Below are 22,397 nucleotides of genomic sequence, written 5' to 3'. Positions count from 1 at the left end.
TGGGATGCAGCATGGTCATGGGAATGGCTACAATACGCTCCAGCATAGACGCAAATCACAGCTGATTACATTCAGCTCATCGTCCTGTGATATTAAGAACAGTCTCAGCCATGAGCATATCTCCAATGGCGGCGGCAATGGCAGCAATCGCGCCAGTCGCGCCAATGTTCGTCTCAGTTTCGCCGAAGAGGATGTCATGATCATACCTCAGCAGCATCCACAGCATCCACAGGATGATGAGGTCTTTGTGCGACGTCGTTCCCTGCTCGAGGTGGAGTTGGGCGTGGAGGTGGGCGAAGAGGGTGAACTGGTGCCGCAGCTGCAGCTCGATGAGGAGGAGGAGGAGGATGAGGATGATGACGACGACGACGACGACGACGACGACGACGACGAGGAGGATGATGAGGAGGAAGAGGAGCTCAATGTGCATGAGGATCACGACGAAGAGGACGTTGAGCTGTACATGCACGATGAGTTCGAGACGCACATCGATGCCAAATCGAATAATGCCAACGATGACAGCGGCGGTGGCAGCTACGAGGACTCCCACGCCCTACACTCCTCCCTGGGTGGCAGCAATCGGAATAGTCTGGAGAAGGATGACGATGACATCGAGGTGGATGTGATCAGCACCGATGTCAGCTGCTACGACCAGTTGCTGGGCAGCAGCTGCAATACACGCAACGGGGACGACGATGACATTGCCACACTGATGGGCGACGCTGACTCAAACTATGCCACAACGAAGCACTGCAAGACCGGGCTGCATCATGGCATATTGGCTGGTGCTGCTGGCGCCGGCGCTGGCGCTGGCACAGCCATGGGGGGCAATGGTGGCGGCAACATTAACATCAACGCTGGTGGTGGCGCAGAGGCAGGCGGCGGCATTATCTATGCCAATCCATTCATGGGTTTGTAGAATGGCAGCTATTGACAACTATCTATATTATTACTCGTATGTTTTTCCGTGCCTGCCTGACATTTGATTTGATTTTTTTGTTGCATGTGATTTATGTGTATTTTTGCTTATATTCTTGTATATTTTATGTTCTAACATGCATGCCTGCTACGTGCTTAAGAAGTTTTTATACCAAATGAATGTTGCTCATGGAAAATGTTGGCATATCTTACAGATGACGAGGGCATTGCCGAGTCGGGCATGTAGAACGAGTGGATGGAGCAGAGCAGCCTAAGCAGAAGAGGAGACGAACTCAACCCAACCCAAACGCAAAACCCAACCTAACCCAACCATCATGTGGCAAAACTATCGTACATTATTAATTACTTAAGAGACGCAGGAGCAGTAGCTGGAAGATGGAAGATGGAAGATGACAGTTGGAATGGATGATCAACGCTTGATATTAATACTTGGATATACAATATACACTTATATATAACTATATATAGAGTACACTACTTTACACCGGTCTGCGACAAGTGGATCTATCGAAATGGGAATGCAGCAATCTCGCCAAACACGCATCAATTTATACATTTTATATACATATATACTAAAATCTATGTCTAATATATGTAATTGTAATTGTAACTGTAATTGCTGCTTCAACAAGCCACCAAGAGGAGGGAGCACGAGTTGGATAGAGAAGATTGTATTTTTACGCTAGCCACAATTTGATATTTGTATACACATACATATACACACTCTATATGCATGTATCTTCCAATTTTTTTTGTACACCCTAATGTTAGTCGATATATGATAATTAATTGTATGTACTGTGACGAGCAAAGCGCTAAGTGTTTTACGTTTTTCTTTTTTTTTGATTAATTATATATTAAATACAAAATACGATATAAAGACCTATATAGCAGATACTGGATAAACAATATGCCTAATACTAGAAACTAAACGAAACTGAAAGCCCAAACTATAGGCCGCACAAAAAAAAAATCAACAACAAACAAACGTTAAAAACAAATACACACTAAAAATGCAATAATTAATTGAGTTAAATAGTTTTTAAAATTATCAAATGTTTGCTTGGATATCTCGATGCAACCCTGCAAGTGTATAGTTTATTTTTTTTTAATATTTTATTTCCTCCGCAACATATTAAATATGTATGTATGGCTTTTTTTTTGATTGTTTGTTTCTTTTTTTGTACAATTTTTTAAACCATTTGTAAGTGCGAGAGTTTATGTTAATTTCTTATTTGTATGTACCATGTGCTACTTGTAGATTTTGTCTTGTTTTAAAATTACATTTGATTTAAAAAGAAAACAGCAGCAAAATGCAACAACAGATGATTATTTTTTATGCTCATTTGGAATTTTTGGCGCGCACATAACCAACCATAGGATGGATCAAGACACACATTACCACAACAATAAACGTAATTGAAAACACCGATGTTGAAGGAAATCAGAAACCGATTTGGTTACGGATGCACCACAACAAATAACGAATGACCAACGCATTTTTGTAAGGCGATAATCACTTGCCAACCAGAAACCCACGAAACAACTGTAGAGTATAGACGAGGGTAGACAACTATTGCCCCACCCATGTAGAGAGGGCTCTTACTACGATAGCCGGTGCCAAAGCCTGAGGAAAAATATAACCCCAAACCGAAATAGCAAAGAACAAATTATAAACAAACAAAATAACGAAACGAAAAGCGTAAACTAATAGAGATTGTAGTCCAAATAATTTGCATACATTTTTCGTACTTGATTTATTTGTTCAACTAAATAAACATAAACGAAAAGTTAGTTAAAATGTTTAAACGTTAAACTGTGAGACAGACAAAGAGAAGCGGTGCAATAGAACTCAATAATAGTTTTGCTTTTAGATTAGTGCCGGGAGAAGTATACAGAAGAAACAACGAAAGGAGGAGCACCCAACCCCCCACCCAGCCCCTATCCCTACATACAACATAAATACATACATATGCATAAAATAATGAAAAGTCTGTATAATGCATGAATATCCGAATAAACAACTAATATGTATACATACCATATACATAAATACATACATATGCATATACATAATACATACATACATACATACAATATAGACATATATAAAATATATATCATTGTAATAATTTGTAATGTTTATCAGTAGGATTATTTCCATATACACATATGTATGATGATCGAAGGAAAAGTCGTGCAAAGATCCCCAAACAAATGAACAAAACAGAGAGAGCAAAGGAAAAAATCGCATGCGGCCACAAACCATTAAAGTGTACTGTAAAATGTGTAAAATCTTGTTTCTATTTATCTGCTAAAACGTTTGGCATTGTGGGTTGATTTATTGTAGATTTCTATCTAGGATTTACAGGGGTCCAACAGCATTAATGGAGTGTCTAAGGCAATATTAATAAATAGGAAGATAAAAAGGAGCCTAGCCTTAGTCAAATATATAAAAAATAAATCTCGATCTCCTACTGGCCGCCACTGGCTGATGCAGCCGGAACCGTTTCCGACATGGCCAGCGTGGCGTCGAGTTCGGCTTGAATCTGCTCGAACTGATTGTACAGCTGCAACAGTTCCGGATGTGTCATCTCCGAGCTAATGTCCTCCCCCGCTGCTGTTCGTAACTGCAGCACGCCTATTGGCGTTCTGTCGCGTTGCTGGCAGTGCGAGGAGACCTCTACTTGCAGTTTCCACGCCACATCCTCGACCACGTTCGACTCGTAGCGCGGGCTAGCCAGATTCTCCATTATCGGCGTTGTCTCGCGCACCCACAGCCGCAGAATGGCATCGATCTTGGCCTCGTCTTCCAGCTGCAGCTTGTCGCGCAGCTCGCGCTGCAGTAGACTCGGTTTAATGATGAACGTGGAGATGCGTCGCAGGATGTAGGAGAATGTTTTGATGAGCAGCAAAAAGTCGGCACGCGGTACACCCACCAGCCGCTCCAGTTCCTCCAGCGTGTACTCCGGCTCATTGCTGCTGGTGGGTGTGTCTTCGGCACTGCTGTCGGTCCGCTCTGTGGTGGTGACACTGGTGCCCACGGTGCTCGTTGCGGCTGCAGCCGCTGTGCCGGGGCTCATCTGGCGATGGGTGTACCAGAGAACCGTGTTGAAGGTGTCGTAGGGCAGGGCATTGATGATTTTGATGCCCTCCCGGGCCCTGATTGGGTGGACAGTGACAGTATAAAGAGAGGACGAACACCTGAGTTTGGTTTCTATTTACCGTTCGGTAATCTTTATCCAGTTTATGCTCATGTCCCCTCTTTTGTTTATTCACAGCAATATTTCAATCAGCTGGGGCTAGCGTTGCCACGTTTCAGCACGCTGGCAGCCCTGTGCATATCGCTTCGCTGCGATTGTACGATAGCACGATAGGTTTTTATTTGTGTATTGGTCTTGAACGCGGCTTAATGCAATTTTTTGCTGGCTCGGCTGGAAAAACATGCATTTTTGATGAGAAAACAGAAGGAGAGACAAGTGCAGTCAGACACACATACAGTGACAGTCCGACCACTAGTGCAGTGCAGTGCGGGGTACGAAGAAAGTGCGCATTTCACACAAAATAGCAGTTCATTTAACCGACCTTATTGATAGTTATGTGCATACATACACGCATGTACACATACACGGGCTAGAAAAACCAACCACCATCGCACCGCCGCAGCCCCACCAGCAAAACAGCATCGTTCAACCACAGGAAAAGAGTGGTGCGAGGAGGAGGAGGCAAATGTAGGAACTATTTGCTGTAAATTTCATTCATGAGCTGCCGCTGCCGCCACTGCTGCTCACTGGTACTGCTGCTGCTGCTGCCGCTGCCATCAACAATAACTGTTTATGTGTGTAAATAGCACCCGGCTTCCCCATGGCCGTGTTGTGGCCTAGGGCCCCTCCGCCAAATAGTTTTTTTTTGTGTGTTGTCAAGTGCTATTTCTTGTTCCGCTTCCAGAGTTTTGTATGTCAGAGTTGGGCGCTCTCTCTATTTTTTTATATTTCTAATTTTTTTTTTTTGCAAAGCCTGCATCTGCATGTATCCGTGTGTGTGTGTTTGTGTGTATAATTGCATTCTTGCAGCTCATGAATTTTGTGCTGAAAAAATCGATAGCGCGTCGTCAGTTATTTATTTAATGCTTCGTCTGCAATTTCCAGCCCCTTTCTCCCTCTCCTCTCTCACTCTCTCTCTATCGCACTCCCGCTGCAGCTGTGGTAGCAGTATCAGCACCACAGCACCCCTTTTGGCTCAGCGCGCGCGCGCACGCACACACACATGAACGCAGCCACAATGCACAGTTATACACAAACACACAGGCTGACTAGAGACCAGATAGCAATTCCAGTGATATGGGAAATTAAAAAATAATCAGTTTTTATCAGTGGTATGCAAAAGCCGAAGAAAATAATTCCAACCAGCCAGCCAGCCATCTTAGCCGTAACAATTGGCTGGTTATAGTATGGTGGGAGGGGGGGCGTTGGGCAAAAAAGAGTTTTCCATTTTCTCGCCTCTTCTGCCTTGTGGCAGTTTTTTGTAGCAGCGGAAATATTGGGGTTTCTTGTCTCGCGCCTTTGCTTCTTTTCTCCTACATTCTTGCCTCTTTTTTGTGTTTTGTGTGTTGTGTTCGTTTGTTTTGTGTTAATGCAGAAAATAACGGTTAATCCAATTAAGAAAACTAAAAAGAGAATCGACTGGTAGGTCGAACTTTGGATGCCCTACAACACACACGAAGCCACCACGAAGCTCACTTGAGTGTGCGAGAGATGCCCTCAGTTTCTGTCACTCTGTCTATGTCTTGCAATGATTGATGGGAGGGAGGCCTATGCTCCGCTTTGGGCAGTGTAGCGCAGCTCCAGCTCGACGGACAGTCCGTCGCAGTTCCAGTTTTAGTTTTGGTGGGTGCGCGGCCGGGTCAAGTCTTAGCAGCAAGCAGCAGCAGAAGCGAGACGTCATATCATGCACTAATGCACATAATGCCATTTGCAGCGATAAGGTCACCAGAGAATGGAGTCCCAACCGAAGCGGCCCTCATTGCATTTAGTGGCAGAGGCTGGAACAGGATCTGGATCGGCACCTGGATCTGGATCTGGAATGGGTGCTGCCACAGCTGAGATGTCGGGCGCATATTCCCCCACGTCGGGCTTCCTGCCGGACATGCCGCAGTGGAAGAAGGACCTCATACAGCGCCGCAAGACGAATGTGGCCCGCACCCAGGCAGCAGCCTCGCCCACAGCTACGTCCGATGTGGATGTGGCCTTGGGGGAGTCGAGTGCATCGGGGGGATCAGTAGGCGGAGGAGTAGGCGCCAGTGCAGGTGAGTGATCGTCTGGCTCTCGGGTTACACAATCTCTACAAAGCTGTGTATTGATTTAGATTGAAAAATATTTTCTGTTTTCTGTTTTCGTGGGTAAAACAATAAAAAATAATTGCCAGCTGTTTGTATCTGAAACCATATCAGTAACTCCATTACCAATGGAATTCGAATCAGCCGCGCAGCTATCGATTGCGCCTGAGTCAGCAGCTCTGTGTTGTGTATCGATATAAAAGTGTCTGTGCTACCCAAAGGGCTGCCAGATCACTAGGGAGGCTGGTGTGGTGTTGTTGTCTGGCAGCGGCAGAATCCAAAATTGTTTTTCATATTTTAAGTTCGATCCTCGATCCTCTTCTTTGCAGAACCGACTGCGACTGAGGCGACGATCACTAGTCAACCACAACAGAAGCCGCTGGCCAAAAGAAATGTAAGCCAGCCAGCGACGGCAACAGCACACTTACAAATGCAAGCAGCGCCTAAGACTACACCAACAGAGGAAAAGTCTGAGAAATCTTTAATTGGAGGTCATCATACCCAACAGCAACAGCAACAGCAGCAGCAGCTCCACCAAGGCAAAGACTCAGCGTCAGCGTTGGCCTTTTCAATTTCAGCTGAAACAACGTTTGGGCCAACGGCCACTGGAAATCCACAAATACCAATACCAATACCAATACCAAAGCAGCGATCAAGTTTATTTAACACAAGAAGTCCATCAACAGCAACAAGCAGTAGAAGCAGCTTCAGCGGCAGCAGGGAGCCAGAAATTCTAAATTTGGATCTCAGAGAGCGCGAGCGAGAGAGCGAACGCGAACCGGGAGAGCAGATTGACTCCATGGTGAGTTACCGCTCTCGCGGCGGTGGTGAAGTTGAAACTGGCACAGCGGCAGCAGCGGCAACTGGAGCATTAACAGCAATCGACGCCAGCAGCGGCAGCGGCGTCGGCGCACTGGCAGCAGCGCCAACATCGTCGTCGTCAGCAAATCACTTGCAAACGAAACTTGGACAGACCGTTTCAGAAGGGGCTCCCAATCAGACGAGCTCCACCGCGAAAGAGAAAGAACTGCAGGTAGCCGCAGCAATAGCAACAGCAGCACCAGCAACACCGTTGCTTCTTGTTGATAATAAAAACGGTTCGAAGACAAAGCTCATTTCCGATAAATTGCAGGGCAATAAGTTTATAAAACAACAGCAAGAACAACAACAACAGCAACAGCAACAATTGTCGCCCACCAAATCAACGGTAAAAACGACAATGGTCGCCATGCAAGAAATGAAAAAGACAAAACAAAATGGCCAACACCGTCACATCGCGAAGAGCAGCAGCAACAGCAGCCACAGCGGCGACACAGAGGCCGCCCCCGGTGTGGCCCTGCCCGAGCTGGTGGACACCGGCGAGGATCTGAGCTATGGGCCTGGGATCGTGTCGAAGCTGCGCTGCCGCTACCTTAGCCTGGCGCTGCGCGAGTCCCACCAGCAGAACCAGAAGCAGCGCCTGCAGCGCTCCACCAGCCTCAACACTTTGCTCGATCGGGACGACGATGAGGAGGAAATGAATGCCAATGCCGGTCTCGAGGTGGTCTCGACCCGGGCCAAATCCACACCGCCGCCGATACTGGGTGCCAAGCCGACGATGCTTGGCGGTGGCTACATCAAGGGCGCCCAGGCGCCGGTCCAGCGTCCCGTTAGTCTGGGCACCAATGGAACAACCCCCACCCTGTCCGCGCTAAGCACCGAAGATTCCACAAAGCCCAGCAATGGAGGAGGAGGAGGAGGAGTGAACCGCTCACGCCACTTCAAACGCGGCAACGAGGTAATGAAGCGTGCCCGCTCCGTGGAGGCGCTGCTCTGCGAGAAGTCGCCATGGAATACGCAGAGAGCCAGCTACCAGGCGACAAGCATGGCCATGCCCACTGCACCACAGGCTCTCTCCCCGGGCGCTGCGTCGCCCACCTGCGTCACCATCGAGGACAAGATCCACAATGCCCGCGAGCGACTGCACAGTGGGACGGATACGGCGCCGCCCAAGCGTCTGACCTCCATCATCGACGACACGGAGCGCCCGCCACCGGATCTGGTCAAGCAGACGCTGAAGATGTTCGAGGCGAGTGCCAATCGTCGGCCACGCTCCACCCACCGCTCCAACGGAGTGGGCGGTGTGGCCAGCAAGGTGGCAAACTACAAGTCGATCCTCAAGGAGCAGCGATCTCCGGCACCCAGCGTAGGCAGCACACCGCCATCCCTGTTGCGGCGTGAGCCCGGCCAGAGTGTGGGCTTTGCTGCGTCCACCCCCAAGCAGGCGACACGCTCGGCCTTGATCTCTGACAGCAGCAGCAGCACACCCCATCCCCATCCCGATATCATTCCGCGGCAGCTGGCCAGCGTCGTAGACTCGCCCGTTACCGCGCTGAGCCACTTGATGGGACGCATCAATCTGCAGGACGCTGATGGTGAGGCAACGCCAGCCGCGTCGGCTGTGAATGAGAGCTTAGTCAGCGAGGCCAGAGCGGCGACGGCATCGGGAACGGTAGCAGTGGCAGTGCCAGTGTCAGTGGCAGTAGCGGCGTCAGCGTCAGCGACGACAAACAACGAAGCGAACAGCGAATACGAGAATGAGAATGAGAATAATGGCAGGCACGATGTTGGCAACGATGGGGATGACGACAACATCGCCAACGACAACAACCGCAACGACAGCGACAACAATGGGCACGATGGCGATAATATGGGCGCGGCAGGCGATAAGCCTAAGCCCCCCACAAGCACAGCAACGACGACGACGGCTGCGGCGGCGGCGGCGACAGCGGCAGGAGGCGCCCAGCGATCATTCGTTGCCACGATCGAGAGCGCGCATGTTCCCAGTGGAAGTAATATCGCAAGAAAACAGCTGAACAACATCGAAACGGGATCAGGATCGGGATCTGGATCTGGATCATCCGGGATAACGTCTACAACAACAACAACCAAACAGATTGGTGTGATACGGCCGCTCTTCAATAGCAGCGGTACGACACAGCAGCTAACCAGTCGCGAGATCGAAAAGAATCGCATTAATGAAATGAAAAAGTCCTCGGCACTGGCCAACGATGGCAGCTCCGGTGCGGGTTCGCCCATAACTAGTCTGGATACGGTGATAAATTCGATACGGGATGGCAGCGAAACGGACGCGGCCTCAGCCTCGCCCTTGTGGACACTACGGAAGCTGCGTCATGGCCATGCAGCCGGTAGCAATTCTGGTCATCATGCGGCAGGAACGTCGGCCACTTCCAGCCATTCCACAGAGAACACCTCGATGGTGTTCAATTTCTCCAAGAGCACCAAAGAAGTGCCCGACTACATTGAAAGCGATGTTGTGATCTACAGGCGTAAACGGGAATTGCCAAAGGTGAGTGTGTGTACGTGTGTGTGTGTGCATGCATTCCAATGCCAAATTCTGCACTAGTGGGAGTGGGAGTCCCGTGCTCTCTTGCGGTTTACCTTGGAAGTCCAGGAAATACATGGAAGTGAGGGCAACAGTGGGGATCTTCATTGCCTTTCGCTTTTAATTGGAAGTAGCGTCCTCTCATTCCCTCGGAAAGTATAGTCTTATCAGACTAGATATGTGTGGATGTGTGGGTTCGTGTGCATGGAATGTGGCGCCCTTGCGGATTATTCATACTTAATTACTTTGTGAATTATTATTTTCTTGATAATAATTTGTTGGCTGTCCCCAATATCTTTGTTGTTATGGTTTTATTTTTCCATTTGTTTCTCTTTTTTTTTGCTGTTGTTTTTGTTGTTTTTTTTTTTGTGTCATACGGCAGCCATGCCATATAAACAAACATACACAGACGAGCAGAAACAGAAAAACAGACACAGAGGGAGAGACAGTCGTAGAAGAGCGTCGCGCAAACGGGTAGAAGGGAAAGAGAGCAAAGCAGAAGCACACACAAGCACAGAGCTAGCGATCATGCGCATTTCGAAAGTTCAACAAGGCAGAGCCAGAACAACAACAAAAGCTTTTCAGTGTATTGTACATCGGAGATTGAATACTCTTTCCCAGCAGCTGAAACGGCACCAGAAGTGGCAGCAGATGTGCGACGGCGCAAATGTTTTTTCTGGTTCCCAGGCAAACCATTGGTGTGTGCTCATGCATCATCCCCTCTTGCACTCTTTCATTGATCTTCTGCCAAGAGTCAATTAGAATTTGCCTTGAATCTCTCATTCTCCGATCGATGGATATGTATGTACATAAATCTGCGTGTGTGTGTGTGTGTGTGTGCTTGTGTGTTCCCAGACTTATTTCTTTGTCTAAAGCAAAATGCAAGTTTTGTCTCTTCTTCGTCCCTGGCTCTTGCCTCTCTCTGCATATTCCATTTTATTCCATTCTTTTGCCTGCAGTTTTTGATTACATTGAGAAAAAAGAAAAAACGTCTCAAAGTCTGTGTGGTTGGGGGGGAAGGGAAATAACCAGTTTTTATATGCCACAAAAAGATATTTCTCCGTTTTGTTCTTTGCTTCCTGCTGCTGTCCCATGGAAACAAAGATTATGCTTATGTATGTTATGTATATTATGTACATATGCATAAAAGTACATATGTACAGCTTTAGTTTTCTGGAGGTGGCTCTTTAAATGCCGTGACAGGGCCGGGCATGCAATGTTTGATACTTGAGATCTGCTGAGAAGCAACCGCACAGCTGTTTCTTTTGCAGCCATGTTGAGATTGCTCTCTCAGCGGCTTGACTGCGGCTTTCAGCTTCAGCTTGAATTGAGTTCTTCTTCCGACCAGCTCGCCCCTCCCGCACACCCAAAATATCCACCGGTTGCTGTTGTTGGCAAACCCGTTTAATGCCGTGTGCCGTTCGCTCTCTCGCTCTGCTTCTGACTCTGCCTCTGCCTCTGCCACTGCCCTGCTCTCTGCAGTGTCTTGTCTTCCGTCTCTCTGGAAATGAACTCGATTTTTGTCGAATTCTTTTTTGATGCCAGATTCTGTATGCCGCTGCTTTTGCGCTTGCTCTCTTTGGCTTTTGCTTTTCTTCCTCTTCGGGCTGCACTGCATTTTATTATGCTTTGGAGTTTTTTTGTCTCTTTTTATCTGCTTTCGGAATTGCTTTTATCTTTTCTTTTTTTGTATTTTTGGTTTTTTTTCGGGGCCTGGCATATGGATCGAAGCGGTCGGTCTCCGGCCACTGTCAGAAATGGGGCAAACGGGAATGGAATGGAAATAAAACGGGGACAGGGACGGGACCCAGGGAGGGAGAAACAGGAACGGGAAGGCCAAAGCCATTAAGGTATCATCCCATCCAGCCATCCATTCCGCAGGGCATGAGTCACAGTACTTCGGTACCATAATGATGATGATGATCAAGCTTTCCATGAATTTCACTTTTTGAACTCATTTTCATATCTTTATTTTTGTTTTCTTTCTTTCTCTTGTTTTCCACCACCACCCGCCACCCACCGCCTCTATAGCCAAATGAGCCCGGCTTCGTGTTGCTGGGCGATCTATCGGTGGAGACCTCCACGGATACGGACTATGACGATTACTCCCTGTGCCCGCCCTCGCCGTGCGACGTGGAGTTCGAGAATGCCAACATTGTGATCGATGGCAAGTCCAGCATACGCCAGAAACCCAAAGAGTCATCGGTGAGTAGAGTGGGTGATAGAAAATACACATTAAGAGAGTGAATCAGAGCCCCAGGATCAGATGGGAAATAGGAAACAGCAGGGGACTCCCACCACACCCCAACCCACCCCATCCATGCATGAGAAACAGGTTCAAAGCGGAGTGAACCCCATAGAAGCAGCAACAGAGATCGATCCATGACTCAATTGGCGGTATCAGAAGGCTACGACCAAAAGATACCATTGGATTCTTTATTTTCCAATTCAGTTTCCTATTTTTGTTACAATTATTTATTATTGTGTGTGTGCGTCCCCTGAATGTGGGATAAGATAAGATTATTTTCCATATATGCACATTCAAAGAGTGTTGTGGTGGGGGTGCGCTATACAAATGCGGTATTTGTTTTCGATCGAGTGAGAAAATGGGAAACAAAAAATGAAATTCCACCACGATTTCGGTAAGACGATAAGACCAGATCCAGACCGGTCTATGAGAAACGGGAACTTATGCTATGGCCCTGCCCAGTGGCAGCAGTGGCCATGCTCTTGGCCGACCCTCTCTCTCTCTCTCTCTCTCTCTCTCTCTCTCTGTCTCCACTGTGCTCCTTATCGGTTATCTGCCATTAATCAAACTGCATTAGTTTTGGGATTTGGTTTCCATTTCATTTTTCTCCTTCAATAATGTACATTGTACGAGTGGTCGGGTGCGTTTCATCAAATGTGACTGATATGATCGGTGGGTTTGAGGCGGCGGGCACCTTTGTATGTACATTATTAGTACATTGAAATCCATGTAGGAAATCTGAAACAGTTTTTTTTTTGTTGCTGTGGCACTGATAAGGAGGGAACGTAATGTCATTGCTGGTCGCCCCGTGACTCACTAATTGGGTATCGATAAGAGGCTATAACCTATAAGTAGATGAGTAATTTCGTTGCTTCGACTAAAGTCTGCTTAAAAGACAGGAATAGCTGATCCTCTTCCTTGTGGGGGGCTCTTCTTTGTTGTATCTGAATCTGTTGTGACTAATATTTTGTTTCCTCTTTTTGTGTGTACAGTTTCGCGTGCAGTTTAACGACACGTTGACTTCCACCTTCGAGTACCCGTCAGAGGCATCGATGGTCATCGATGATCCGCCCTATGCCGATCCCTTTTCCCATGTCAGCAAGCATCACCAGCTGCTGCTGGCCGAACAGATGCAGCTGCTACAGCATCAGCAACAGGTGCAACAGCAGCATCATCATGTTACTGTGGACGAGATCATTGAGCTGCCCGCATCGACGGTGGGCAACAACAGATCTGGTGGCAGCGGTGGAGGGGGCAATATGCTGGGGAATTTACCGTTGGGTAAGTAATATCGGAACGGATTGAATATTGGATATTGGATATCTACGATCCGAAACAAGTACATCTATGTATGTGTATGTGTATGTGTATGTGCGTATGTGTGTGTGTGGCATGCAACAGAAATGTAATGGAATGGAATGGCTCTCTATCACACGCATTCTCTCTCTCTCTCTCTTTGTTTTTTGTACTCTATGTTTGCCTCTCTCTCTCTCTCTCTCTTTTTGCCTTGCCTTGCCTTTGCCTGCGCCTCTATCTATCTATCTGTCTCTGTTTTGTCCCTGTAATCCTTGATTTTGTTTATTTTTTTTTAAGCTGTGCTCTTGATTTGACTCTTTCTTAATAAGCCATCAATCAAACATCAATCATCATTATCGTACACAACTGTGTCTGCATCAATCAATCAACATACATAAATATATGTACAATATCCTTTGAGTTTATCCCTTTTCTGTTTGTTTGTTTTGTAGCAGCGAGGGACACAGAAGAACAACCCAAAACCCTCAACCAGAAACCAGAAATGATCTCTGTTTTGTGCAATTTCCAGATAATGCCACACGCAACGACCCACCCACGATATCTGACTCTGTCTCCGTCTCCGTCTCAGTCCCACCATTGTGTGGCAGTAGGGCAAATGCCATTAGGACAATGGGCAAGGGCTGCTGGCCAAAGCTCCGTGTCCTTGGCACACAATTTCGCAAATTAACGAGGCTCATCAGGTGGGTTGAAGGATCCACCTTTATACCCGTTTTGGATAAAGTTCTAGCTGCAAGCTCAAGCAGTTGCCAGCACCTGCCCAGTCCTCCTGCCAAGTCCCTAAAACCCCCAAAGCTATTTCTCAACTTTTCTCTGTCACTCTCTCAGCCTCTCCATAGACCAACAGCACAGCTCTCAGTCTCTCTTTATCTCTCTGTCTCTCTGCCACCAAAAACCCTAAAAACCCAAAAGCTAAGAAAACAAAAAAAAAAACAAAACTCAAAAATGAACTCGCAAAAAAGGCAAGGGCATTCAATTTCGCCTCACGCATATTTTGCAGATTACCCAAGTTTAGGGAGGGGTATTATCTTGCAACAGCAGCAGCAAGAGCAACAGGAGGAGGCGCAACAGTTGGAGCAACAGCAGTTGGAGCAGCAGGAACCAGAGCAGCTGCAGCTGCAGCAGCAACAGCAACAGGAACCAAAAATAACAGCAACAGAAGCACTACCATCAAATGTCGAAATCAAGCACCAGCAGCTCCACTGCCAACAGCGTAGAGCACGGCCATCGGTTCTGCTGAAGCCGCAGTATGCCTGCTTCCTGCAGAATGAGTCGAGGCCGGCACAGTCACCGCCGCCCGTTAAAGTGAAGCCCAGAAAGGCGGCCTCCTTCTCAATGGGAAACTATCATCAGGATCAGCAACAGCAGAGTAAATATGAAATACCCGATAGCAGAAACCGAACCACAAGCACCACAAATAAAAAAATGATCAGGAGCAGTAGCAGGAGCGGAAGCAGCCAGTGCAGCAGCGATGCCAGCCAGCAGCATCAGCACCAGCAGTCGCGTCGTCGGCCGAGTCTGCCGTCATCGCTAGCCTTACCCAATGCCAGCACAGCCCTGCTCCAGGCACGCATACCGGGCACCACGCTCTACTATGTCTAAAAACCGAAATGCGAATCAACAGAAATCAGAACCAAAACAAAAAAAAGTTACATAAATAAACGCTCCACATGCCTGCAAGCCTCCAAAAGCCTTCAAAGACTCTCCAAACTCCGTTTGACTGCAAAGTGCCAGAGAAACGTAGGCATTGCACAAAAGCTTTACTCATATATGTATATGTATAAAATAAACCTATTAAAACTAGGCTAAAGATCCAACAAAAAAACAAAAACACCCCTCCCCCCGTTGAAATGTGTGGTGGCTATTTGGTGATCCGCTCCCGAAATCCTTGAAACCGCTTAATAACGCGAGAGTGCGCTTGGCCTTCCCATCACCACCTTCCCTTAATTGGTTGTTTGTGATAAATAGAAACCCGATTCACTACCATAACTCAATGCGGAAACAGGAAAACAAAATACAACAAAACACACACAAATACACACACACTATACTCGAACCCAAACCAAAAACACTCGATGGAGGATCCACATGTACATATGATACGATGTGAAATGCGTGGAAGATGCACACAGATACTGCTGCAAGAATGCACTGGAAAAGCTGATCAAAAGAGGAAAATCACACTGAAAATTGGACAGCGGAATGGATTTCTTGGCCTTGAATATCCCTATAACTGTATATGTACTAACATTACCCGCATCCCAAATGATATAGAGGCTACATAATGTAAACCATAATGATAGACATAGCTCGAACTTCTACTGTAGTTATTATATGTAGCCTTGTTCCAAACAAAACTAAACGGACGGACTGCGTGACTTGTTTGAAGGCAAGCGACAATACTAGATACATGCCACTTAAGTATATTGTTGAATCATCCAGCGATGATAAATGTTAACGAGTAATTCTGCACTCGTTCAATTTATGATACAATCCACGTGAGTTTGCTCTTGCTCACGGATCTTCCAAAAGTGTTGCACTTTGCACGCGCCTAAGAATTCAATAACAAAATTCTCAGTCCAATAACAATATATTCTAGTCTTTAATGATATCCAACTGCAATTGCGAGACCTCCTTATATAGTTTATTCATGCTCTAGGGGAGGGTGGCGAGCTAAAGGATGTAGATGACAGATGAAGAAAACATGTAAAATTTGACAAATAACCGCTAAGGTGCAGATGTAGTACTGAGTGCCGGGTATAAAAGTTGTGACGCGTAAGAAGCGTCTCACACGTCCCTTCTCGTTGTATGTAAGCAGAATGCATAAGAATATGAAAGTTGATTAGGAATCTCTTGTTATGCATGAAACTCCCACCAGCTGACTAACTATCGTTGACTGCTGAAACGGATTTACTGCCAAATGTAAATGTAAAATGTATTTTTTGTAATTTCAGACGTGTGTGTCAGTGTGTACTCTTGTTTGTTGCTGCCAATTATGTATTTTGCGGCATTCGATTACATTTTGTGTGTGTAGGGGAGGGGGGAGCTGTATGTGTTACCATATTGGATTGCAATTGCCTGCCACCTGATTACCCCCCTCCACTAGAAGCAACCAGTGCCAGAACCCCCATCTCCCTCTAGCTACATACATATGTACGTGCCTCACTCGCTCTCCCGCTCCCGCTCGCTCTCACATTTCACACTCTCTGTGTCTCTTTCTGTTTCCACAAGTGTTTTCCAGACACACACACACACACACAGCATACACGCTTTTCATTTCCCAATGCATAAATACGTACAAATATTTGTTGTTGTTGTTGTTTGTTGTTTGTCTTGGTTTGTGCGTTTGTTTTTATATTTTTTAGTTGGGTTGCGTTGTTTCCCGTTCATATTGGAGCTTCCTCCTCGTATCTGTGTACTTTCTAGTTTTCTATTTTGTTTGTTCATACTAATTTCTTTTGCAGATATTATTTAACTGTAACATCATACATAAGCAAAAGCAAAAGTTCGTTGAAATAGTATCTACATATATGTATGTATTATCAAATGCGTGTGTGAACGCAACAATTAATCTAAACAAGAAATCGTCTAAAAAAATAAATCAAAATAGAAAACAAAACCCCAAAAGAATGAGTGGCAAAACAGCGATCAATTGGAGCGATGATAAAGAAAAACCACACACCCCAGATCAAAGCAAAATATGAATTAATAATCAAACCAACAACAACAACAAAATAAACTCCAAAATCTGCAAAGAAAATATATATATGAAATGTGCAACACACACCACCACCACCACCTCTAACCAAGCCAAAAAATAAAGTTTAAATACGAAAAACAAATATATATAGATATGCACTGCTCTCTGTCTGCTCTCTGTCCAGATGGCAACGAAGCCTAAAAACTAATCGAATCCAAACTAATCGCCAATTCATATTACTTCCCAAGGTAACTAACCCCAGATTAGACCACACACACACACACACACACAGCACACACCTTTGGCACAACATCCATTGTCATTATCATTTATCGATCCATTAGAAATCTCTCATCTTATCCCTCAATATTCATTTGCATACCATTACCACAGCTCCATCCATCCATACATCCACGCACACAAATACCCTCAAAAACTCCTCTTTTTATATAAATACTTACTATATATTATTTTTTGGTGCCACTTTTTGATTACCGTACTAACCCAAACCATAAAAAAATACAATAATAAAAAGTCCTGCAACTTTTTGGTAAACTTTTCTAGATCTTGACTAATCTTGAATTCAATTTGCAGGCTCCACGGCTCTGGGTTTTTATACGCCCATGAAGGCCTCACCGATGGACAGCCTCTTCCAGCTGGGTGTGACCAGATACGCGCCGCCCGACAGCAGCAGCAGCAGCAGCAACAGCAGTGGGGGCGGCGTCAGCAACAACAGCAGTGGCAGCAACAGCAACAACAGCAGCAACGGCTGCAGTCCAGCATGTGGTGGAGGTGGAGGAGGAAGCAGCGGCGGTGGCGGTGGCGGTGGCGGCAAGGCAACGACTACGCTGTTCAATGGCAACGGCAGCATTGTGGGCCTCGGCGAGGGTCTCATCAAGGATGGCGGCGGCAACTGCGCCGACGAGGAGGACGCAGCACAGGCGACCACAAATGGAGCCGGCGGCAAGAAGGGCAATTGCGATGCGGATGGAGAGGAGGACGATTATCATCCAACGGCGACGCCCGGCGGTGGAGTTGTCTATAGCGAGGGCACACAGAAGACGGATCTATTGTACTGATTAGATGACTTATGCACTGCTCTCTGGAGGAGCTCCCACTCTATCTGTATATCCCATTAGAATCCCCCACCCCCCTGTCTGAAAACCGTGCGCTTAGGTGAAATATTAATTTCAGTTATACATAAAACAGAATACAGCAGAAAGAAACACACAGCAAGATACGTATATATATATATATAGATATTATTTGTAAGTCGTAAGCCCCAGGATATGAATGAATGTCAAGCGCGAGATCCCAACGGATCCTGTGCCCATCTGTGTGTGCATGTGCGTGTGTGTGCGCGTGCGTGTGTGAGTGAGTGTCTTTAAATATATATATATACATGTGTTTTTTTTTTTTTTCTTTGAATTAATAATGATTATTGTACATGCATCGATGGCACTTTAGTGAAGGAACCAACAACCATTTCGAGTGTTGTTCCACATTGTATTTGTATTTGTATTCCATTTACGGTATTTTTATAGTAAATATACAAGAGGAAGAAGAAATGCCAAGAAACAAAACAAAAAGCAAACAAAAATATATACTTGGATATTTTGCCGAACATAAAATTAAACAAGAAGAAAACATTGTAAAACAACGACAGGTTGTTCCACCAACAACAGCAACATAAACAACTGAATCCCGCTTTGGGGTCTTACATGCAACATGCGCATACACATATGTAAATCCAGATCAGATCAGATCAGATAAGATCCCCATGAACAATATCTAAGATTCATGAGCCCCAGCCCAGCCACAATCTAATTTCCGTATACCCGATACACACTTCCAATTTCCCGATACGAAGCCCGGAAGAAAAGTAAAGGAAAAATGTAAACATTTGCCTCATAATTATTATTAAACATTTAGCGCTTACATACCATATTTTTTACAATTGTATTCCGTAAATAAATATAAATATATACAAATACATTCAAGCAACAAAAAAACAAACTCACTCAACTGTTGTAGGACTCTACGAGGGAATCTCTTAGCACTGCAGCCGAACTCGCCAGAAAAGTATGCTTTATGTTTTAATAGAGGCGCGCCCATAGCTATGTTAAGCTTCTAAACAAGGGTTCTTTCCTAATTTCTCCAAGTACGACTGCTAGTAGTATAAAAGTCTGATCGTGGCACCGTCTGCCAAAAGTTGATCAAGCATTTAGCAATTTATCTTCCTCATCCGAAAGTGCTGCATGTTGCAAAAAGTCAAAAATGGTTTCCAAGTACTGCGGTTCAGCTCAGCTGATCGTTTTGTCAATCGTAATGTACATGAGCTCACTCTCTCCAGCTGCCAAATAATAATAAATAAATACATTATAATAGCTTTTCGTCATAGCTTGTCAGTTGTTTGCTGCTGGCCCAACCGAGCGGTTGCCTTTGCCTTTGCCCACTGCTCTACGAACGGAATTGAATTGTGGGAAGGAAATTGTAAATTGGGCAAACGAGTGACGCGACCAGCACGGTAGCTGCCTACAAAGCACCGCATTAGGCCGGACCAGACGAGACCAGACACAAAACGATGCACCTGTATGTGGCTTTGTGGGTGTGTGGCACGGCGCTGGCACTGCTGCTTGGCTGGCAGCAGCGCAAATGCTGGCGCCTCATCTGGCAGCTGAACGGTTGGCGGGGCGTGGTCCAGCAGCCGATCCTGTGGTTCCTGCTCTGCATCAATCTGCATCCAAACAGTTGAGTCTTCCAGTCATTTCCAATCGGCATCGAGAGTAATTTTTCCGCTCTGCCAACGACAGGCATACTGGAGCGGGTGACACAAATGCGGAAGTACTTCCAGAGACCGCTGGCCATCTTGATTGGTACCCGGGTGCTGGTCTACATTGATGATCCCGCCGGCATGGAGAGCATACTGAATGCCCCAGAGTGCCTGGACAAGACCTTCATGCAGGAGGGATTCTTTGCCAAACGCGGGCTGCTGCATGCGCGCGGTGAGTAGTAGTCCTAGGTGAAGTCGATTCCAGTCCTAATGCTCGATTGCAGGCCAAAAGTGGAAGCTACGACGCAAGCAGCTCAATCCGGCCTTTAGCCACAACATTGTGGCCAGCTTCTTTGATGTGTTCAATGCCGTGGGCAATCAGATGGTCGAGCAGTTCGCCACCCAGCCGCATCTCCATGGACGGGCCGTGAAGTTCACCGATGCCGAGGATATGCTCAGTCGCGCCGTTCTCGAGGTATCCTGCTGTGAGTAAACCCCAACAAAATCTCTCTCCCACAACATTGAAACCGCATTGCGGAACAGACCTCGCAATGTTTTCCTTTGCTGCCCTTCGCGGTGCGACACGTTTCCCTCGTTTCCATGCAACTCACGTAGTCCAAAACGCGCACCAACTAGACACATACTCGCCCATACATATGAGTGTGTTTATTTATTTCTATAAATTATGAACGTTAATTGATGGTGGTTGGTTTTTGGTAACCATTAAAGAGGCAGAGAGAGAGTATAATTTCCTCATGGCCTAATAGCCATGATAGCCAGCAAATAAAAAGAGTGTAACACTCCTGTCTGATATCCTCGTTCCCTCGTTTCAGTGACTGTTATGGGAACACCAACGAATTTCACACAAACGGATGACGCTCACATCGCCTCCAGCTACAAGCGGTGAGTAGCGGTAGAGCGGTAGAGGATTTGCGGCAGCAGCCTGTTTGACTTTCGATCCACACACAGCCTGCTGGAGATCTCAGCCATTAGAGTGGTGAAGCCGTGGCTGCAAATCGATCTGCTGCACCGTTTGCTGGCGCCCGAGTTGTACGCGGAGGCGGAGAAGTGCAATCAGCTGCTGGTGGAGTTTGTGGCCGGGATTGTGGAGAGCAAGCATCGAAACTGGCAGCTACGGGCAGCCATCAGCGAGGAGGCTGGCGAGGATTCAGGCGCCTGGCAGCGGCGCATTTTCATCGAGCAGATCTTCCAGTTGGCCGCCAACGGAGAGCTCACGTTGCAGGAGATCGAGGACGAGGCCCAGTCCATGGTCCTCGTGGTAGGTAGCCTCCAATGACAGCAGGCAGAACCACTAATCCCTTTCGGAATCGTTGCAGTCCTTTGAGACGGTATCGAACAGCATCATGCTGGCTCTGCTCTGCCTGGCCACCCACAAGGGCGACTGCCAGCAGCGGCTGCGTGCGGAGATTGCCAGCGTCTTCCCGGACCAGGGCCAGGGCTCCCGTCCGGATGCCACCCATGTCGGGCTGGAGCAGCTGCAGCAGCTGCGCTACCTGGATGCCTTTGTCAGCGAAGCCCTGCGCCTGCTGGCCACTGTTCCGATGAACCTGCGGCATGTCAGCCGCGACTTCCAGCTGCCGGGGCGCGAGGCTGTCGTGCCCCAGAACAGCATTATCGTGCTGGACACCTTCAATATGCAGCGCGACGAGGCCTGGTGGGGCGACAATGCCAAGCAGTTCGATCCGCAACGCTTTCTCGACCAGGACGATCAGTCGCCGGAGGGCGAGGACATCTCTCGATCATCGGTGCCCAAGATCAATGGCCAGCAGAGGCGACACTCCTACAGCTTTCTGCCATTCTCCAAGGGACTGCGCTCCTGCATTGGCAAGTGAAGACCTCCTAGGAGACGGAACGGAGTCGTTTTTTACTTCAGCTTTTGTTCCTTATTGCCACACACAGGTCGACGGTATGGGCTGTTCATCATGAAGGTCTTCCTTGTGAAACTGATCGTGGCCTTTGACTTCAGCAGCGAATTCCAGTTGGAGCAGCTGCAGTTCGTGGAGAACATCTCCCTGAAGTTCAACAACGTCGATGACATCTCCCTGGCCATCCAGCCGCACCAGCAGCCCGAGGAAGCAACCTAAAACACCACAGGATTCTTCATTATATAATATCTTAGAAGCATGGTTTTTTTTCTATATTTATCAATTGTGTATGCCTTTGGCTAAATAAAATTAAGCTCACTTTTATACTCTCTGAAGCATTACCTTTTGCAAGTCAATTGGTTCCATCTATCTATCTTAGTCATGTCAGATATTACAGCTCACATTTTTTGTTTAATTTTCGCTTTTTCGAATCGTGGTGAAACTCGGTTGCTATTTTTGAGGTGGGTTCCTACGGACGACCTTGTTGTCCTCACACACCTTGCATTTTTTAATAATTAACTTAGTAGTTTTGACTATTTTCGTATTTCCAGTATTCTTAAAGGCGTTCCATGCGTCACACTCTTGTCCAAAAAACCAATGTAAATAACGTGTAGAAATGCCACTTCGAGCCATGTCCCAGCCTCATCGAATGCTAATCAGACAAAATAATAGTTTCAGCGCTGAGAGTATGAGCATGGCAGTGATTTGAAATAGAATATCAAAATCGAGCTAATTGATTTAGGACTCGGTACATTTACGGTATATTATGCAAATCAGCATGCACACTTCGGTATTTTGCGTCACGTGGTATATTTTA

The 22,397-nt window shown here is 46.7% G+C and overlaps 5 protein-coding genes across 11 annotated transcripts in view; 4 read left to right on the top strand and 1 right to left on the bottom strand.

Moving 5' to 3' along the window:
* Positions 1 to 2,821, top strand: part of LOC117588421 (tyrosine-protein phosphatase 10D) — a 45,408-nt gene extending 42,587 nt beyond the window's left edge. For both annotated transcript variants that reach the window (XM_034279697.1, XM_034279698.1), the window contains one exon: positions 1,134 to 2,821. In XM_034279697.1, coding sequence (XP_034135588.1) covers positions 1,134 to 1,165 — 32 coding nt within the window. In that variant the 3' untranslated portion in view covers positions 1,166 to 2,821. The remainder of the gene's footprint in view (positions 1 to 1,133) is intronic.
* A 440-nt stretch (positions 2,822 to 3,261) lies between these two features.
* LOC117588427 lies at positions 3,262 to 4,280 on the bottom strand. Its single transcript, XM_034279707.1, has 2 exons — positions 4,165 to 4,280; positions 3,262 to 4,101 (listed from the first exon to the last, which is right to left on the bottom strand). The coding sequence occupies exons 1-2, from the start codon at positions 4,194 to 4,196 to the stop codon at positions 3,414 to 3,416; spliced, it is 720 nt and encodes a 239-aa protein (XP_034135598.1). The 5' UTR covers positions 4,197 to 4,280; the 3' UTR covers positions 3,262 to 3,413.
* A 52-nt stretch (positions 4,281 to 4,332) lies between these two features.
* On the top strand, positions 4,333 to 16,831 carry LOC117588422 (pneumococcal serine-rich repeat protein). Of its 5 annotated transcripts, none has more exons than XM_034279700.1 (7): positions 4,333 to 4,670; positions 5,917 to 6,244; positions 6,604 to 7,307; positions 7,407 to 9,623; positions 11,691 to 11,864; positions 12,900 to 13,188; positions 14,222 to 14,848. In XM_034279700.1, the coding sequence occupies exons 2-7, from the start codon at positions 5,935 to 5,937 to the stop codon at positions 14,821 to 14,823; spliced, it is 4,296 nt and encodes a 1,431-aa protein (XP_034135591.1). In that variant the 5' UTR covers positions 4,333 to 4,670; positions 5,917 to 5,934; the 3' UTR covers positions 14,824 to 14,848. The 5 variants fall into 5 exon arrangements, with proteins under 5 accessions (XP_034135591.1, XP_034135590.1, XP_034135593.1 ...); XM_034279702.1 differs by having other exon boundaries at positions 4,335 to 4,670; positions 6,604 to 6,813; positions 7,435 to 9,623; XM_034279699.1 differs by having other exon boundaries at positions 6,604 to 9,623.
* On the top strand, positions 14,883 to 18,921 carry LOC117588430 (loricrin-like). Of its 2 annotated transcripts, none has more exons than XM_034279710.1 (2): positions 14,883 to 14,961; positions 17,516 to 18,921. In XM_034279710.1, the coding sequence occupies exons 1-2, from the start codon at positions 14,892 to 14,894 to the stop codon at positions 17,998 to 18,000; spliced, it is 555 nt and encodes a 184-aa protein (XP_034135601.1). In that variant the 5' UTR covers positions 14,883 to 14,891; the 3' UTR covers positions 18,001 to 18,921. The 2 variants fall into 2 exon arrangements, with proteins under 2 accessions (XP_034135601.1, XP_034135603.1); XM_034279712.1 differs by lacking the exon at positions 14,883 to 14,961 and adding an exon at positions 17,003 to 17,169.
* A 424-nt stretch (positions 18,922 to 19,345) lies between these two features.
* LOC117588424 (probable cytochrome P450 318a1) lies at positions 19,346 to 21,915 on the top strand. The gene is made up of 7 exons (XM_034279704.1): positions 19,346 to 19,671; positions 19,735 to 19,926; positions 19,979 to 20,179; positions 20,528 to 20,597; positions 20,664 to 20,973; positions 21,032 to 21,539; positions 21,615 to 21,915. The coding sequence occupies exons 1-7, from the start codon at positions 19,506 to 19,508 to the stop codon at positions 21,797 to 21,799; spliced, it is 1,632 nt and encodes a 543-aa protein (XP_034135595.1). The 5' UTR covers positions 19,346 to 19,505; the 3' UTR covers positions 21,800 to 21,915.
* Positions 21,916 to 22,397: the final 482 nt, after the last annotated feature.

Source organism: Drosophila guanche, unplaced genomic scaffold, assembly GCF_900245975.1.
Source record: "Drosophila guanche unplaced genomic scaffold, DGUA_6, whole genome shotgun sequence".
In the NCBI taxonomy this organism is placed as follows: Eukaryota; Metazoa; Arthropoda; class Insecta; order Diptera; family Drosophilidae; genus Drosophila; species Drosophila guanche.
This window is presented reverse-complemented; position numbering and strand designations above follow the sequence as displayed.